Below are 19,984 nucleotides of genomic sequence, written 5' to 3' on the forward strand. Positions count from 1 at the left end.
TATGTACACTGAGAACATCTGCACCAAAGACAAATTCCTTGTGTGTCAAATCACACTTGGCCAATAAAGAATTCTGTTCTGTTCTGTTGTTCTGTTCTATTCTATTCTATTATTCTATTCTATTCCAGCTTGTATTTAAGAACTTTGCTTTAAGCATTTACAAACCCCCTTCTTTTGATCTGGCTAAAAAATAAAGCAGCTATCAAAAAAAGGGGGAGAATTAGCCCACTTAGACAGCTGCCATTCTGATACTGAAACCTCAGGCTGTAGAAACCAGTAAATGGCACCCCATGCTGGTTTATGACTCCTCCCTCCGCTTTTACATTTTGGCTTGGATTTTAAAACCATGCTTGTTTTCTCGCATTCTCACAGCCTTTCTACGGACTTGCAAAACGTAAAAATTAAGGATGCAATGAGCTGCATTAGCATGGCACCTCCCTATTTAGAGGGCAACAGCCCATGTACCCCTAGATATGGCAAATAAACAGATCAAAGCTTTTTCTGGACCTTGTTCTATATTATTCAAACATTATATTGGGATTTGGAAGGTTAATAAGTAGAGTGTCGTGTTGATCTGATTCAAAACCTGTGTTTGAAAGCCACTTTGTTGGTGCATTTATATGAATATTCATTTGCCAACAGTGGTATTTTAACAGCAGCTTTTGGTCATAGGAGAAGATTTCCCTACCTGGGGGTCATTTTCAGTGTCCTTGTTCCTATCAGTTTAGCAAAGAGCCAATAGATTTGAACATCGCTGTAACTGTAATATAAAAATAGAATATTATCTGGCATATTTAGTGGGGGTGGGGGAATAATCGGAATTAAAGTGCTTGTAAAATTATCCATGTTTTTTTATTGCTGCATCGTGTTTATTAAGAGAAACCTTGAAAGACAAAATAGCCCTTTAAAGGTAAAGGTTCCCCTCGCACACATATGTGCTACTTGTTCCTGACTCTAGGGGGCAGTGCTCATCTCCGTTTCAAAGCCAAAGAGCCAGCGCTGTCCAAAGACATCTCTGGGGTCATGTAGCCAGCATGACTCAACACTGCCGAAGGCGCACGGAACGCTGCTCCCTTCCCACCAAAGGTGGTCCCTATTTTTCTACTTGCATTTTTATGTGCTTTCGAACTGCTATGTCGGCAGAAGCTGGGACAAGTAACGGGAGCTAGGGATTCGAACCGCCGAACTGTCAACCTTTCTGATCGACAAGCTGGCATAAGCCGGTCTTTTCCAGCCCCAAGCATCTGGTTTCCAGATGTTTGAAACTCCAACTGCTTTAATTCCCAGCCAAAATGTCATAAAGGAAATTGCAAAAATTGCAAAGAATCCATTCCTGTATATTGGAGGCAACCTAGCCAGGCATATATGCATGGTTTAATCCTAAGTGGTATCTTCACAAAAAAAATAAAATGCCACTTAATGCAGAAAAGAAAGAAGTATATAAAATTATTGCAACTCTTAATCTGTATTGAAAGCGCTTTAAAAGTTCGGTGGGGAAGGATCAGATTTGGAGCAAGGTTAATATCTCTTTCCTGCATAAGACCTAATGGCTCAACCCACTTTTTTTTTTTTTGGTGTCCTGTTTCTTTAAGAGGGATCACGTGAGCAAGAAACAGCTGATGTGGCGGAGCTCGCCGGGCCGTACCATTCCAAGGGATTTTTTTTAATGAAGCGTAGAGAAAAACACAATATAGGATTGTATATACTATTCGATTTGCAACAGGTGGTGCATATTCCAGGCACTGCTTGTTTTAGAGGTTTCAGAATAGGTGCCCATAATTAGCTTATATATCCCCTACGATACACTTGGTATGGTCCATGCGCCCGATACGTCAAATTCCTAGACGATACCATTGTGTATCCTTGAAAGGGTGATATGTCACTGGTAAACCATTCATTCCTTGTTCAACGCCATTATATTTTTCATTTTTCATAAATCGCCTTCCTAAATAAAGGATTCCCTACTGTGTTTAACAGCATAAGCGTAAAGCAATAATTTTTATAAGCAGTGCCCTGCCAAGACCCCCCTCTCCTCATCTGCCGGATGCAAGCCTCACCTCAAAGCGGTTTTCAAATCGGTCGCCATCTTGGACTGCCTCACCTCGATGGATCCAGAGGAGGCGGGGAAGATTGACATAATCCCGAAATAACCTTTCCCAAAGAAAGCAATCGTGGGGGCTGGGGCGGGGAGAAGCACGGAAAAGGCGAAAACGACTCGAGCGATTTTATCCTCCCTTTATTAAAGGCGAGGAAAGTTTCCCTTCGAGCGGCTCTGCTTTTCTTCTCCTCCCCCGCAGAAATGGTTTCTTCCGATCTCGCGAGAGCGGGCGGCGGCGCTCTCGCGCACATGGCCCGGCCGGGGAAGTAGGGGTGGGGAAACGCCTCCCCGTGCGTGCGTGCGCGCATGCGCCCTCCCTTCCTTTTCGGCCGAGGCCTCTCCGAGCGGCGCGCGTGTGTGTCTGAGGCGAGCGGGAAGGCCGCGCAGCCTCCCCCGAGTTTCCCATGCAGGAGACCGAGGAGAGCTTAGCAGCGGCGGCCGCGGCCTCCCCCTCCGACCCCGAGGTCTTCGGAGGCGGCGGAGGGAGCAGCAGCACCGCCAGCAGCAGCAGCGACTCGGAGGCCGAGCGGCCGCCGGCAGGGTCGCCTGAGGGGCGGGAGCCCCAGCCGGCCGGGAAAGCCGACGCCGACGAAGCTGCTGAGGAAAAAGAAGAGGAGGGGAAGGAAGGGAAAAGCAGCGGGGACGAAGAAGCCGGAGAGCTGCCCGAGCAGACGCTCCTTCCCCTTCAGGAACCGCCGCCGGCCGTGAACGAAGAAGAGGAGGAGGCGCCGCAGCCGCCGCCGCCGCCCGCCCGGGAACCGTCGCCGGTGACCGCCGCGTTCGAGGAGGCGAGGGAAGAAAAGGCCGAGGAGGAAGAGGAGGAAGAAGAAGAAGAGGAGGAGGAGAGAAAGGAGGAGAAGAAAGAGGAAGAAGAGGAGGAGGAGGAGGAAGAAGAAGAAGAAGAAGGAGGAGGGAGAAAGGAAGGGGAGGACGGGGAGAAACCACCGCGGGACTCCGAGCAGAAGCAGCCCCAACCGTCTTCGCCTCCTCCTCAAGCGCCGCTTCCCCAACTCCCACCGCTGGGCCAGGACGAGGACGAGCCCTCCTTCAGCGACCCCGAGGACTTCGTGGATGACATCGAGGAGGAAGGTGCGCGAGGGGGGGAGGGATCTTTGGGGGGGTTGAGGAAGAGAAGGGGCCCTTCCTCTGCCCCCCCCAGGTGTTCATCTGGCCCTCCAGATGTTCCTCTGGCCTTCCGGGTGTTTCTCTGGCCCTCCAGATGTTCCTCTTGCCTTCTGGGTGTTCATCTGGCCCTCCAGATGTTCCTCTTGCCTTCTGGGTGTTCATCTGGCCCTCCAGATGTTCCTCTTGCCTTCTGGGTGTTCATCTGGCCCTCCAGATGTTCCTCTGGCCTTCTGGGTGTTCATCTGGCCTTCCGGGTGTTCATCTGGCCCTCCAGATGTTCCTCCTCCCCATGTGTTCCTCTGGCCTTCTGGGTGTTCATCTGGCCCTCCAGATGTTCCTCTGGCCTTCTGGGTGTTCATCTGGCCCTCCAGATGTTCCTCTGGCCTTCTGGGTGTTCATCTGGCCCTCCAGATGTTCCTCTTGCCTTCTGGGTGTTCATCTGGCCTTCCGGGTGTTCATCTGGCCCTCCAGATGTTCCTCCTCCCCATGTGTTCCTCTGGCCTTCTGGGTGTTCATCTAGCCCTCCAGATGTTCCTCCTTCCCCAGGTGTTCTTCTGTCCCTCCAGATGTTCCTCTGCCCCGCCCCCAGGTGTTCCTCTGGCCTTCTGAGTGTTCATCTAGCCCTCCAGATGTTCCTCTGGCCCTCCGGGTGTTCCTCCTCCCCAGATGCTCCTCTGGCCCTCCAGGTGTTCCTCTGCCCCCCAGATGTTCTGGAGGGCTGACCCAAAGCAGGCTGTCTCACACGCACACATACATACATACAACCCCACAAAAGTGCACATACACCACCCACCCACCCATCCCAATATACACCTCGCTTTTCCCAGTCAGGGGCTGGACTACAAGTCCCAGGGTTCCCAGCTGGTAAGGAGGGAGGGGGTTGTTGGGTATTCCCATGGGGTGGGGGAAGGGTTTTGGGTGATGTGGGACTGACGGCTGTTTTGGGATTGTGGGGGGTAGTGTGTCCCTGTTTCTGGCCAGTCATTCTTTCTCTACACAAATGATTTTTAAAAAAACCACATGATATAAGGGGTTTATCACCAATAATGGGTTTGGAAGGAACTTTGGAGGTTGTCTAGTCCAGCCCCTTTCTCGAGCAGGAGACCACCTATCATTTCGGGCTTGATGGGATGGATACACAGGATCATAGAACAACAAGCCTTGGGAAGTATCCTGGAGGTCTTCTAGTCCAACCCCAAGCAGGAGACCCTAGCCTAGGCCATCCCAGACAAATGGCTGTGCAATCTCTTCTGGAAAGCCTCCAGCGATGGAGCACCCACAACCTCTGTTCCACTGGTTAATTGTTCTCACTTTCAGGAAATTTCTCCTTAGTTCCAGGTCTCCTTGATTAGTTTCCATCCGTTGCTTCTTGTCCTGCCCTTTGGTGGGTGAGCACAGCTGAGGAAATAGGGAAACGATTGTGTATGTGTGGACTGTATTTGTAATATCTGTACGATATTGAGTGGATGTAGTTCAAGAGCTGTTGTCAGTTTCAAGCAGCCTTGTTATCAGTGGAAAAGGAAACCTGTCAATCCTTCAAACAGTAGCATTGCCAGTTGTTGGTTAACCTTGAGAACTTTGAATAGGTCTCAATTTTTTTATAAAAAAAAAAAAACAACCCTTGCATTTATTAAATTTCCTCAGGAAAAAACCCTTGAGGTTTTTATAAGAAATCTTCTTTAAAACCTGTTAGCATGAAGGTTTTGATAGTAACCTAACCTGTAGGTTGAGTTAACCTGGAACGAACTCCCGGTGGAGATTCGAACCCTCACCACCCTCCAGGCCTTCCGCAAGGCCCTTAAAACCTGGCTGTTCCGACAGGCCTGGGGCTAAAGAGCTGTTGCCCCCGTCTCGAATGGTATGACTGTTGTATGTTTTTAAATTATGCATTGTGATGCTTTGTTTTTAAATTTTCTTTTTGTCTGTATTCCCCTTCCCTGGTTGAGTTGTGAGTCCCCTTGGGGGGGGGAAGGGCGGCATATAAATGTAATAAACTAAACTGAACTGAACTGAGTTAAAGGAGAATCAGAGCTGTGGCATTCATACCTGTTGTGTTTTCTGGGGGTCGGTTTAGGTAAATCTGTTTGATGTATAGAGGAGCCCTTCCAGTGTTGTCAATACTTCTGTGTCCCACATTAGGGGGGCACAGAACTGGAGAGGCTGCTGGTTTGGCTCCAGGTATCCCAGATTAGAATCTGATGCTTTATGATGACTTATTTTAACCACAGAGGAGAACAAAGCGATCCCAGTTAATCAGCCAAGATTACTTGGGAAAGTAGAAGCTTCTATTTCTGACTGTCCTGAATTGAGTAGCAACCTGGAAGAATTATGTGAATAAATCGGGCAAGATGCCCTAATAGGTAGTTGAACATGTTGTCCAATTTGTGTTTATTGTTAGAATGTCCAGAACATTTGTGCATGGCTGATAAATTAACGCCTTGTAGTCCAAAAGAATGAAGAACTGTGAAGGACACAGCTGGCTTTAAAATAGAAGGGTGGAATAAATGTATGACAATAAGCTGTGTACATTAGATTAAAATGCACTTTTGAAAGCCAAGATAACTTGCTATGACTAGAATATTTGAACAGAGTTTTTCTCATACATCACACTGATTCTGCACTGTTCAAAGCATTCAACATAGATAACTCAGTGACGGTTTTGGTAGTTTTGAAGCTCCTCTGGTTTAGAACACTGAAAAGTAATGCAGATGACAGAGGGAAGAACTGCTCAGTGCTATTGTGGCTGTTAGGCTGCCTTGAGACTGTTGAAACAAGCTGAGACAATTTGCTCAGGGGTTCATCTCAGAGCAATGATCACTGGCCTTTCAATAAGAGTCAAATGATACAGACCCTCCAAAGCCATGCTTCCCAAACTTTCTCCTTCATTACTCAAAACCGCTGACCAAGAAAGTCCTTTCCTCCCAATGATTCCAACTTAGGCTTTTCTTCACTCCTTTCTGTGTGCTTTCAGGATGCTTAACAAACCTAATGTAGATGATTGGCTTTATCTTACCAATGCAGTCATGGTCTCTGTCCTTCACACACCTTTCTCATTGGTCTCTCTCTCACTCACTCACTGACTCTCTCACTGTCCACAGAATTACTGGGCGATATTCTGCAGGAGCTCCCTCGGGAAGCAGATGGAATTGATTCTGTGATTGTGGTGGACAATGTCCCCCAGGTTGGACCAGACCGTCTTGAGAAACTGAAGAATGTTATCCATAAGTTTTTCTCAAAGTTTGGGAAGATAACTAATGAATTTTACCCAGAGGCTGATGGCCAGACTAAAGGGTGAGTGCTGATGATGCTTTTCGTATCTTTTTTTTTTTTTTTTTTGGTAGCCAAGTCTCCATCAAGGAAACATAATCTTCTAGCCCATCCAGCAAGCCAGAATAGTAGCTGGTGCATTTGTGCATCTCCAGAACATTTCTCCAAGCTGACCACCGCATTATCCTGCTTCGAAAGTCTCAGGCAACTTTTCCAAAAGATTAATGGGAAGGGAAACATACTGTGTGTAACACACAAGACATGTTAAAAAACAGGAAAGGAAAGCTGGTTACTTGCTGTGCTCATGGGAGCTTCTCCCACAATGAACATGGTCTCTTGAAAAGTTTAGATAATGAGAGTGATAGCTGTGGGGGAGAAAAATGAGATAATTTGTATGCTGCATCACACTTCTGAGTGGAAGGTGGAATGTAAATGAACTGGTTTTGTTTTGCTGCAGGTATATTTTCTTGGAATACATGTCTCCCACTCATGCTCTGGATGCTGTCAAAAACACAGATGGTTACAAGCTGGATAAACAGCACACTTTCAGGGTCAACCTTTTCACTGACTTTGACAAGTGAGTAAAGTTTTATCCCTACGGCTTCCTCAAAAATACATACCTGTATGTATACCTGACTAAAGACCCATCAGATCCCACAGACTAGGCCTCCTCCGGATTCCATCTACCGGCCAATGTTGATTGGCGACCACCCGGAGGAAGGCCTTCTCTGTGGCTGCTCCGGCCCTTTGGAACGAACTCCCCGTGGAGATCCGGACCCTCACCTCCCTTGAGGCTTTCCGTAAAGCCGTTAAAACCTGGCTGTTCCGACAGGCCTGGGGTTGATGAGTTCCCTTCCCCGCTCGAATTGTGTGATTGTTGATTGTTTTTATATTTTCTCTGTATCCTGTTTGTTGTTTTTGCCTTGTCGGTACTACTCCCTCTGGGAATAGGGCGGCATATAAATGAAATAAACCTATAACCTAAAAATACATACCTGTATGTATACCTGACTAATTTTATTGCACTTTCAGGTACATGACAATCAGTGATGAGTGGGAAATTCCAGAGAAACAGCCATTTAAAGATCTGGTAAGTGTCCAGAAGGCTGATTGGCATGTAGAGATCACTCCAGACAATTCCCCAAGATACGACGTTCCTAGCCGAGCAGGAGAAGCAGACCATGCCCTAATCAAGATTGCACCATTCTCTAGTGCATATTTCTGTCGAGAGATAGGTTGAAGTTTATCAGTGTGTGTGGCTTGCAGTTGCAATGCCCAACTCTGATGATTCCCAGGGTGCATGCCTCAGTTTTTTTAAAAAAAATTCAGCACGACCTGTGAGCTCAGTAGTTTGTACACATGACACTGAAACTCCTAAAATGTAATTAACAACAACACACGCACAAAAAAAACTCCAAGGTGTCTTGAGTGAGAGGACTGATTTACATGCTGTTTGCCGGAATATTGCAGAAATTGTCTGAACTGTTGGTATCCAACTAGAAACATCCGCTCCACAATTTTAATTCATTTTGCTACACGGCAAAAGTGTACTTGGTTTGCTACAACAAAAGATGTGTGTGTGTGTCATGGGGATACAGTTTTCTATCTGGCAAGATGGTGCTTTTCCTTTTACAATAGAATGCTCATTCTCTGTTTTTTTGCAGCCTCTTTTCTTCATCTCTTTTCCCCTTTCGATTATTTCCTAGGGGAATTTGCGCTACTGGTTGGAGGACCCAGATTGTAGAGATCAGTATAGTGTAATTTTTGAATCTGGAGATCGAACCTCTATATACTGGAACGATGCTAAAGATCCTGTTACAATCGAGGAAAGAGCTGTGAGTGTTTTGGGCAAGTTTCTCTTGATAACGCTTCGTGTGCTGGCGGCTGTGAGAATTCCAAATCTGTAATGAAATTAAATATTTTATAATTAGTTGAGGCACAGAAAAAGATTTCCGGAACATAATAGCTATTGAACTGAGCCATAAATTTCACCATGTCCTAAGTGGCTTTTGCCTGTGAAAATTTGTCTCATCCTTACGTGATCGTGAGATTCACATTTCCACACCTTTGTTGAAAGTTGTCTGATGTTAGATGTTCTTTATTCACGGGATTTAAGGGGTTTTCTACTTGGCCAAAATAGATCATGTTCGTCTTGCATTTGATACGCGATATTTTTTTCTACTAAACTATCAGGTTATCTACAAAATTAATATGCCAACTGTGATGAGGGAAGTTCCAGCGAATGATCAGCTCCAGTTTGGTGCCTTTCCCCATTAAAATAGATTTAAAAAAAAAAAAGTCCCTGCAAACTTTCAGAAACAAAATGTTCTCTTAGCTTCGGTATTCAAATGTAGCTTGACCCAATTAATTTAGGTTTCTCCCCCCGCAGCGATGGACGGAAACCTACGTGCGCTGGTCACCAAGGGGGACCTACCTGGCTACATTCCATCAGAGGGGCATTGCTCTGTGGGGTGGCGAGAAATTCAAACAGATCCAGAGGTTCAGCCACCAGGGAGTGCAGCTCATTGACTTCTCACCTTGCGAAAGGTAACCTTGGAAATTTGCTAGTGGTCAGTGCTTCAAAAGACTGAGGAGCCTTGCTCGTTGATAAGATTGTCGCTGAATTGCAAAATGCTGCGACCGTGTAAATGGTTGCTTTAGAGCCGAGGTGGCGCAGTGGTTAGGGTGCAGTACTGCAGGCCACTTCAGCTGACTGTTATCTGCAGTTCAGCGGTTCTAATCTCACCGGCTGAAGGTTGACTCAGCCTTCCATCCTTCCGAGGTGGGTGAAATGAGGACCCAGACTGTGGGGGCAATATGCTGACTCTGTAAACCACTTAGAGAGGGCTGAAAGCCCTATGAAGCGGTATATAAGTCTAACTGCTATTGCTATTTAGGTCCTCTGTGTGAAAAATACCTTCAAGTTCCCAGTTTCTTGACGCTCCTTGGGCCTCTTGCCTTGATTATTGAACTATGGTTATGATAAACTTGCGGTGAAAATGCCCAGGTAGTCCTGAACTTATGGCCACAATTGAGCTCAAAATTTATGCTGATAAATTTGTTAAGTGAGTCCTGCCACATTTTAAGACGTTTCTTGCCACATTTCTTAAGCAAATCACTGCAGCTGTTAAATGGGTCACACGGCTGTTAAGTGAATCAGATTCCCCCCCATTGACTTTGCTTGTCAGAAGGTCCCAAAAGGGTATCCCATGTCCCCGGCATGCTGTGTCCGTCATAAATATAAACCAGTTGTCAAGCATCCAAATGCAAATCACGTGACCATGGAGGGATGCTGTTTTGAAGCCGTCTGGCTTACTAAAATCGGTATGAAATGGAACGTAGCATTTGTATTGCTGCAATCGATTGTCTTGTCTTTTGTGAAGGTACCTGGTAACGTTCAGCCCCCTGATGGACACCCAGGATGACCCTCAAGCCATCATAATTTGGGATATCCTAACCGGACAGAAGAAACGAGGGTTCCACTGTGAGAGCTCCGCCCATTGGCCCATATTTAAGTATGTTCGCAGAGGACTAAAAACAATTGTGCTACACTTTTGACTAGTGGGAAATGTGACACACACACACACACACACACACCTCTCTCTAAACCTTTTGAATTTTTCTTGCTCAGGTGGAGTCACGATGGCAAATTCTTTGCCCGGATGACATCCGATACCCTTAGCATCTACGAAACACCTGTAAGTCTGATCATGCCTTAACCCATACGTTACTTGTTGCAAACATGAACGAAAAGGGGGAAAAAAGTATATGCTTAGCCCTTCTCCCTCCCTCTGTTTTTCCTTTCACGCCATCCTTTTATTCATTTTTGTCTATAAATGAATTCGTAGATGCATTCCTAGGCTCGGGGGTGTAAAAGTTGCACTGATGCTTTTTGCTGTCTTAAGAGTATCCCTTTCTTGTGGGAAAAAGTCTCTTTTAAATACCCTCTCGGTACGAGTCGCAGGATTCTTATGTTGTCTTTTTTTGCCCTTCTAGTCCATGGGCCTGCTGGATAAGAAAAGTTTGAAAATCACAGGGATCAAGTGAGTCTCCCTTTGAATCTGCTTTGAATCTCCCTTCTTCCAAACCCAGAGGAATAGATTTCACGGTACGGGGTTGGTTGGCTGTTTCGAAATACATCTTTCTCCCCTTTTGCCACGCTTCTTTCTTGCTCCCCCTCAGAGACTTCTCCTGGTCCCCGGGAGGAAACATAATTGCCTTCTGGGTCCCGGAAGACAAAGATATCCCAGCGAGGGTGACCCTGATGCAGCTCCCCTCCCGGCAGGAGATCCGGGTGCGGAACCTGTTCAACGTGGTAGACTGCAAGCTCCACTGGCAGAAGAACGGGGATTACCTCTGCGTGAAAGTAGACCGGACCCCGAAGGGCACCCAGGTATTTGGCTTCTCACACATACTGGTAAAACTGGCCAGTTGGAGAACACCGTATTTTTCGGAGTGTAACACGCACCTTTCCCCCCCCCCCCCAAAAAGAGGGTAAAAATCTGGGTGCCTCTTATAGACTGAATACAGCATTTTTGGCCTGCCAAAACCTTCACAAAAATGGGCATGCAGAGGCTTTAGGAAGCCTGCAAAGTACTCCCGGGGGCTGGGGAGGGCAAAAATGAGCAAAAAACGGGCCGTTTTTGCCCCAACCCCCCTCAGCCTCCAGGAATACTTTGCAGGCCTCTCAAACTCTCTGCATGCCCTGTTTTTCACAAAAAATGAGGCATGCAGAGGGTTTGGGAGGCCTGCAGAGTGCAAAAACAATTTTTTTAAAATTTATCTCTTCAAAATCATGGTGCGTCTTGTACTCGGATACATCTTATAGTCCGGAAAATACGGTATTTGCTTCCTCCCGAGGTGTTCTAGGGCTCCCTTAACGATTAGAGATATTCTTTGATTTAGGACTTTCATTCAGCCTGAAATTAGGGATGTAACTTATGCTGGTCATCGTCACACGACCAACCTAACCGTACAACCCTTTTTGTGATGGTGGTTAAACAAATCTCCATGATCGTTTAGCGAACAATGTTCTCGAAGGGTTTCTTGGCTAGAAATTGGAAGTGAGCATCAGCCTCCCGCGAAAGACGCCGCCAATCATTCATCTGATGGTTCAAGCGGCTGTAAATGCAGGCTGGTTGCCAAGGGCCCAAAACGCAGTCACGTGACCCTTCCATTTTTGTTGTTTGTTATTAAACAATCCTTTTCTTGCCACCGTCAAGCCCCAGCCAGCAGGGGCCTGAGATGTGACTCCGTAATTGTGTCCGGTATCTTGATAAGAAGCCCTCTTTCCAATATAACCCGTCATTATAAGAGCACTGTTTACTTCCAGATCGTGCTCTTTTTGATAAAACAGTTTGTGATGCCCCGTTGTTAGCAAGGATAAAAACTCTCGGCGAAGTCCCACTTTGGATCAATCGTGCTTTCCTTCCTCCGTCCATCCCAGGGTGTAGTGACCAACTTTGAAATCTTCCGCATGAGAGAGAAGCAGGTTCCAGTTGACGTGGTGGAAATGAAAGGTAAAAGGGCACCTTTTCCGTAACCTCCGTGAGATTCCCTTCACAATTTCTCCGAACTGCGCTGTCCCCCCTCACCCCCACCCCCAAGTGAATTACTCCTTGGGAGGCTGTTACCTTACATTGCGTGTTAGATGCAGCAGAAACAAAGCCTATTCGACATATACAACATATTTTACTTCTGCAACAGCTTCTCAGCCCTTAGCAGCACATTTGGATGTGTTTTGAATAGACCAGGGGTGTTCAAACTCGATTTCATTGAGGGCCGCATCAGGGTTGTCTTTGACTTGGAGGGGGGGCACGGGCGTGGCCATGGTGGGTGTGGCCAGCTCGATATCACTCATATTGGGGGCGCCTGTGGAGGCATGAGCACTCTGCCAGCAAAAACAGACTCCTGAGGTCTGTTTTAGGCTGCAATGGCCTCCTGCAGCCCTCTGCCAGCGAAAACTAAGCTCGGGAGGGCCGCACATGGCCCTCCCAAGCTCCGTTTTTGCTGACAGACACTGTGGGCCTGTCCTTTGGTGTTTCCAGGGCAGCCAGATGTAAGTACTCCATGGGCCGGATCTGGGCCCCGGGCCTTGAGTTTGACGCCCCTGGAACAGAGAATTTTTGAACCGAGCCGCCACCTGGTAATGGTTCAGGCCTCAGACTACCTGTCCTGCATCTTCCACCTTCAGTGGCCAGGTTGCCTCCTGGGCTTTTAGCGGGTTTCTAGTCCCGACTGACAAGATCTTCCTGCCTTTGTAGAGAGCATCATAGCCTTTGCTTGGGAGCCCAACGGAAGCAAGTTTGCTGTGCTGCATGGGGAGACGCCCCGCATATCCTGCTCCTTCTACCACGTGAAGAACAACGGGAAAATAGAGCTCATTAGTAAGTGGGCTTTCCGCACACTCGGTGTGCTGCTCCTTTTGAAGTCTGCCGTGGCCTTCGGCTGAGCCAAAACGCAAAGCTTTTTCAGAGTGTGCTGTTGCTTCTTTTGTTCCTTTTGATTGGCATCCTGCTCCCAGATATCTAAACTGATTTGTTACCCTAAAATCCTAAATACGTAAACAGGTATAGCTAAAAGAAAGCACTTTCCACAGCACTTCCCCTCTCTTCCCTCCCCCTGCCCACCTTTCCTCAGCTGAATATCCGTGTTAGTATATTTTTGGATTGTGAATTACCTGGGCGGGGAAATCGTGTCGTAATCGATCCAATTATACCATTGAAAACGGAAGTTTTCCATGAAATGGGTTTTGTAGTTGCCCTGTGGAAAACTACATGCCCCTGGGGTTTCCAGCCCCGTCTTGAAACTGCCGCCATATATTAAACCTTTGGATCTGCTAAAAGAGTTCCAGCATCTGATTAAAAAGGGATAACAGCCTGATGGGTGATGACAAAATTGGGCTGCTATCCTCCGGTGTTGTTTTTAAGATCGCCCACTTAATCCGCCAGGGTTAAAATTCCGGAAGCAACCTCAGCAGGGGGGGGGGGGAGATAACTCCAGCCGCGTTAGCCTTGCGTGGCTGTTTCAGTATTTGGAAGTCAAATCGGTCCCGTGTTTTTCATTTTTATCTCAGAAATCTTTGACAAGCAGCAGGCGAACACGATATTCTGGAGCCCCCAGGGACAGTTTGTGGTGTTGGCTGGTCTCAGAAGGTGAGCGCTCACTTTGGGGAAGAATTTAAACGATCATCTTGGCTTGCAAGCGTTAAGAAAAGTGGTACCCACTTCTATAACCATCCACGTAACTTGTTTCTGGTAATTAGAAACAAAAGTGAAAATGCACATTCTGAGTTTCTTTCCCTCAAAAATATTAACACCTAGCTCCTTGGAAGCTTCCTTCGTGTATAAGTTAGCAGATCCCAACCACTGGATTTTTATCCAGGTGTCAGCCCCCAAAACCAAGAACGATGGGTGTGAATCTTCTGAGTTCTTTATTGTTTCACACCTGTAGTTGCCAGACTGAAGGTTCTACTATCTGCTTGGATGTTATACTCTGGGAACTATTGAGGAGGGCCTGTCTTCGCCCTCTTTCTCTCACAGGCAATCTCTGGTCTGAGTTGCCACTTAACTATTTATTTATTTTATTTATTAATTAGACTTATATACCGCTTCATAGGGCTTGCAGCCCTCTCTAAGCGGTTTACATAATTTTAGCAAATTGAGTCAGCAAATTGCCCCCACAGTCTGGGTCCTCATTTCACCCACCTCGGAAGGATGGGAGGTTGAGTCAACCTTGAGCCGGTGAGATTTGAACCGCTGAACTGCAGATAACAGTCAGCTGAAGTGGCCTGCAGTACTGCACCCTAACCACTGCGCCACCTCGGCTCTAACTCCTCTGGACTCCACCCCCCTCCCTCCTAGGAACCCACTTTCTCACTACAATCCATCAAGGGAGGTTCCCCAATGACGCTTGCATCATCTGGAACCTAAACCCAATTTTAGGGAGTTGAAGTTTTAGGATAATTCCCCCCCCCCCCCTCTTCAGCCTGGCCAAAACGTCGAAGGAGGCCAGTGGGATAACCTGCCTCCCCTCCCTTTCTCTCTTCAGCATGAACGGTGCCTTAGCATTTGTGGATACCTCTGACTGCACCATGATGAACATTGCTGAGCACTACACAGCCTCGGACGTGGAATGGGACCCCACCGGCCGCTTTTTGGTGACATCCGTGTCTTGGTGGAGTCACAAGGTAACCTAGAGGCTACGTTGCCTGGTCTTTTTTTTTTCACCTGCACAGGCTTAGTTGTGGCTATTTTAAGTTTTCTGTGTGGATGCCATCTTTCCCAACCTCTCTGAGTAAATTAAAGATTCCAGGCATGTGCTGACGGACTGTTTGATAATCCAAAATATTTCTTGATTGCGCAGAGATGGATAAACTTACCTTGGAGTTAAGGGACAAGGAAGACTCCGAATATTATACAGTTTGGGAAAACTGGTATCAATGGATAAATAATAGAAACGTGAAATGCACAGCTTAAAAACATAGATGTATAAGATGTAGGAATAATTAGGAATGTATAAAAGTGTATTTGAATAACAAATGGTTCTCTTAGTACTGTCAAAAAGGATCGTAATTTATACAAAACTATTTTTTAAAGGTATTTGTATTGTAATGTTTTAAATTTTCAATAAAGTGGGGTTTTTTTTCCCCTCAAAAAAAAGGGGGGGGGATTTCAGGCATGTCGTATTCCCCTCTCTTGACAGGTCAGTTCTCCTATCTAGATCGGGGCGTCCAGCCTTGGCAACTTGAAGATGGCATGGAACTCCCAGAATGCTGGCTGGGGAATTCTGGGAGTTGAAGTCCACACACACACATCTTCAAGTTGCCAAGTTGCCACACCCTTCAACTAGATAGAAGAACACACTCCACACACATTACATGCCAGCCAGGCCCGCCGTGGCTTCTCCCTCTAAGCACTGGGATGCTGAATTCCGGCTGCTGCCGGGATGCTTCGCCTTGGATGCTCTCACCTGACCCAAGTGTCCTCCTTAGGTGGACAACGCCTACTGGCTATGGACTTTCCAGGGCCGCCTCCTCCAGAAAAATAACAAGGACCGGTTCTGCCAGTTGTTGTGGAGACCCAGGCCACCAACTCTGCTCACCCAGGATCAGATAAAGGTGAGGCGTCCTTTGGGGGAAAGAGATCCGCTTGGGGGAGGACTTTTTAACAGTTGCTGTTGCCGAAAGAAAGTGGCAACGATCCTCAAAAGAGAGATGGGGAAGAGACCGGACAGGGCTTGGCCTGTAGAAAGCATTGATTTAAATCCCCGATGACCTTCAGGGCAGCTGATAACAGTTACATCAACGGATAAACTTTCCTTGGCAGAAGAGGGGGGGGGTTTCCCCCTCCCCTTTCAGGTGTGAAGCATTTCTCTCTCTTTCCTTGCTGCAGCAAATCAAGAAAGATCTGAAGAGGTACTCCAAGATATTTGAACAGAAAGATCGCCTGAGCCAATCGAAAGCTTCCAAGGTAAAATTGCCCCCGGGGAATGCGAAGCAAAGGAGATTTGGGGCCACGTGGGCCAACGGTGCTACTGCCTCAGTCCCTTCCGATGCGCCCTCCCCTCCATTGGGAGTGTGCTAAGTAGCCACCTTAGCATCATGAGGAGCCCCCAGTCCTTTGTGTATTTAGCTGGGCATCCATATTGACATTTCTTTCCCATGGAAATACTTTTAACAAGCAAGGTCCTTGGGAATTGCAGCTTTGGGCCACGCCCAGAGGGATGGCTTAAACGACTCCTCTCTCTTACAGGAACTGGTCGACCGACGGCGAACAATGATGGAGGATTTCAAAAAATACCGTAAGATGGCCCAGGAGCTGTACATGGAGCAGAGGAATGAGCGTTTGGAGCTCCGAGGAGGTTCGTGGCACCAGGGGGGAACTTGCTGCTCATCTTAGCTTCATCGCTTAATTTCCGGGTGTTTTTCGACCAGCCTGGATCTGGGAACTGAGATCCCAAATGATCGCAGAGCCCCTGCTCTGAAAAGCAAAATAACCCAGGCCTATTTCGAGAAGTAGAGCGTCGTTGGGTATATATTTAATATTCAACATTTTAACGTAGTGGTGGCGCAGTAGTTAGGATGCAGTATTGCAGGCTGATTCTGCTGACTGCCAGCAGTTCGAATCTCACCGGCTGAACGTTGACTCAGCCTTCCATCCTTCCGAGGTCAGTAAAAGGAGGAACCAGATTGTAGGAGGGAGGGGATTGTTCACTCTGTTAAACCTCTTAGGGCTGCAAGAGCGCTCTGAAGCGGCACATAAATCTAAGTGCTGTTGTTTTTGTGATTCTGATCAAGGCAGATACTGATTTGTAAAGCAATAATTGACCTAATTAGTGTGATGTTCATGAAGGGAAAAAAAGCGGGTGGCCAAATCAAAGTTGTAAGATTGCAGTAGGAAAGCGGTGAAGAATCCTCTCTGGCCGCATTTTTTTCCAAACGAAGGACAGCACTTCCGCCTTCAAATCAAGCCAGATCTTCATTATAGCAATAGCAATAGCAGTTAGACTTATATACCGCTTCATAGGGCTTTCAGCCCTCTCTAAGCGGTTTACAGAGTCAGCATATCGCCCCCAACAACAATCCAGGTCCTCATTTTACCCACCTCGGAAGGATGGAAGGCTGAGTCAACCCTGAGCTGGTGAGATTTGAACCGCTGAACTGCTGATCTAGCAGTCAGCTGAAGTGGCCTGCAGTACTGCACTCTACCCACTGCGCCACCTCGGCTCATTATGCTCACAGACGAGCCAAATTCTGCCTTCAGATCAGCCTCATCTGAACTTAACTTTCCCTCTTCCCAGGCGTGGACACAGACGAGCTGGACAGCAACGTGGACGACTGGGAGGAAGAGACCGTGGAGTTTTTTATCAATGAAGAAATCATCTCAGTCATAGAGGCAGAGTAATCCCAAAGCCGTGGTGAGGAGCCTTCCTCTTCCACCACCTGTTGGGGGGGGAGGGGGGGGGGGAAGGCAGGGGAATCCTGGGATCCAAGTGCAGTAACCCTTTTCCTCTTCCTTTGCAGCACCACCATCGGATCGTCCTGAGAAGAGAATTGTTCCTTGTCAGGAGGTCATCTCATCTTTGGAAATTTTTTTAATCCGTATATTTTTTTCCTCTCTCTCTCTCTCTCTCTCTGGACGGTGACTCCACAGGATCCATTCATTCTGACATAACTGTAGTGCCTTTTGGTCCCCAACCTCCCAGCTGGGGCTCCCCCCTCCAAAGGCACTGCTTTTAATTTTGTATTTCTTTACTGGGGGGGGGGGGGCGGGAGGGTTCGGTCTAATTTTTAGCAATCTTACCACCGGAATGTGCTGCTGCTGCTGAAATGCTCCTCGGAGCATGTGGGGGTGGTCCCTCCCGCCCCCATCCAAAGGCAGCCTTGAGACATTTTCCCAGGATCTCCAGAGAGGGGGGGGAACTCCAGCGCTTCTGTTTTGCGAGGACTGTTGCTGTGTCCATCACCGGCAAGGGGGGGGGGAGCTGGTGCGACCCAGAGACTCTTCTTTCCTGGTTGTGTTGAAGCCGCACTGCGGTGGACTCTCAACTCTCCCCCTATTCCGATTGTGACAGGATCTCTCCGTGGGTTGAAGGTTGGAAATAAAGCAAGCCAACACACGCAGTCGCCTCTCGTCTCTTGTTTGCCGTGTATTGTTCATACCGCCGTTTTTATACCCGTTCCAATTAATAGTGTTGTGGCCCTCCAGTGGCCATTGGAGCCGGTGGGAGACTCCGACAGTGAGGCGGTTGGGGAGGAACCTGGGCCAGTCCTGGAGTCTGGGGAAGGCTCTAATGGGGACTCTGTGTTGGAGGCAGAGCCGTATGCCAGTTATCAGTTGCCTTCAGAGTCAGACATCAGTGAGGCAGAAGAACAGCTGGAGCCTGTTCCCAGTGTGCGCATGCGCAGAGTCGCCAGACGAAGGGAACCGCTAAAGAACAGGGGTCGACTTGGGAGTAAGGTCACAGGTGGACGATGAATGGCCCCTCCCAGAGGAAATAAAAGAGGAGCAAAAGGGGAGGGGGCTTTTGCAGAAAACAATTTGTTTGGTCGGTCGTAAGATTCATTTCAGGAGTGTGAAGATCTGTCCCTGACTCTCAGAGACTCTCTGCCCAGTCTTTCCTTGCACAGCACCTCATTTGGAAACTATTATATGGCAGCTTTCCAAGCTAGATAAGGTCTGTGGTCATAACTGGTTTTGTGATTTTAAACCTACTTGGGAGTAAAGGCACAGGTGGACGGTGAATGGCCCCTCCCATAGGGAATAAAGGGGAGGGGAATTTGCAGGAGACAATTCGACTCATGAGGATGAAGATCCGTTCCTGACTTCCTGCCAAGTAATTGCTGCTACAGCGTGGAGTTTGGAAGATATCGGCCTGGCAGCTCTCCAAGCCTGATCAAGGCCCGTAGTTGTGAAACCTCATGAAAGACTTTTTTTTGCCAAGACTTTGCAGGAGAGGAATTCACTTTGAAACTAAATAAAAGAGGTTTTATCGGGGATGAAGAGTCGGCTTCATGGTCTTGAGAAGCCGATATGAACAAATATATCCGTTAGGGTTAGCCCGCTCCGTACCTTGTTTTCCAATGAGGCCGAGTCACTAGGACGCCAAAATCTGTTAAGGAATATCAAGGGGTGTGTGTGTGTGTGTGTGTGCAGAGACGTGCAAAACGCTGAGGACACACCAATCGGGTTTAGGATGCCGCCTTCCAGTTTTGTGCGGAGAGAACGGTGCAAAACCGGAAGTTGCTCCAAAGAATCGGGATCTTTTGAATTGAGTGCAGCCTTAATTTCACGATATCTCGTGCCCCGTTTTGGAGACGTGCTCTCTAGGTTGGCATTGCTAACCTATCTTGAGATCTAGTTGAAGAGGGGCAAAAGTTAAATCCATCTTTTCCACTCCAGTTTATATCTCTCGTTTGAATGGTCCTTGAGATATGCTGATATTTTAGCCATCTCAGCTAAGTTTGTGACTTTCAATGTCCATTCTTGAACAGTAGGCAAATCTTCCTTCTTCCAGTATTGCGCCACCAACAGTCTAGCTGCGGTTATTAAGTGCAAAATCAGGTTAATCTCTGCAACTGTACAATCAGTAATTATACCTAACAAAAATAGCTGAGGGGTAAACTTTATCCTATTTTGTTTTTAAGAACATTTTGCATAAGCCACCATATTTTTATCCAAAACGCTTTTAACCTTTTTGCAAGTCCACCATATATGAAAGCAAGTAGCATCAGCACAATCACATCTCCAGCATTTAGGTTGTAAGTTCGGATACATAGAAGCCAATTTTTTTTAGGATCTGAATGCCATCTATAAAACATAAAAAGTTTTCTCTCAAATTTTGGGCTCGGGTGAATTTTACATTTCTTACCCAAATCTTTTCCCATGTATCCAACATTATTGGTTCTTCAAAATTTTGAAGAAGCGGGGCAAAAGTGGAAGGCGGTGTGACATGGTGGATTTCAAACCATCCATCCACAGTTGAGGGCTGCTG

At 47.2% G+C, this 19,984-nt stretch overlaps 1 protein-coding gene across 1 annotated transcript; it reads left to right on the forward strand.

Annotated features, from left to right (window-relative positions):
- Positions 1-2,411: 2,411 nt before the first annotated feature.
- Positions 2,412-18,113, forward strand: EIF3B (eukaryotic translation initiation factor 3 subunit B). Its single transcript, XM_087729408.1, has 19 exons — positions 2,412-3,187; positions 6,322-6,514; positions 6,948-7,067; positions 7,523-7,580; positions 8,197-8,325; positions 8,880-9,037; positions 9,874-10,005; positions 10,122-10,188; positions 10,487-10,533; positions 10,673-10,883; positions 11,937-12,009; positions 12,754-12,876; positions 13,566-13,644; positions 14,540-14,678; positions 15,483-15,608; positions 15,883-15,960; positions 16,243-16,351; positions 17,291-17,407; positions 17,514-18,113. Exons 1-18 carry the CDS (start codon positions 2,503-2,505, stop codon positions 17,392-17,394), a joined length of 2,631 nt encoding a protein of 876 aa, XP_087585534.1. The 5' UTR covers positions 2,412-2,502; the 3' UTR covers positions 17,395-17,407; positions 17,514-18,113.
- Positions 18,114-19,984: the final 1,871 nt, after the last annotated feature.

This window comes from Thamnophis sirtalis, unplaced genomic scaffold, assembly GCF_051295495.1.
Source record: "Thamnophis sirtalis isolate CommonGarterSnake01/CBP01778 unplaced genomic scaffold, rThaSir2_p1.2 scaffold_14, whole genome shotgun sequence".
Classification (NCBI taxonomy): Eukaryota; Metazoa; Chordata; class Lepidosauria; order Squamata; family Natricidae; genus Thamnophis; species Thamnophis sirtalis.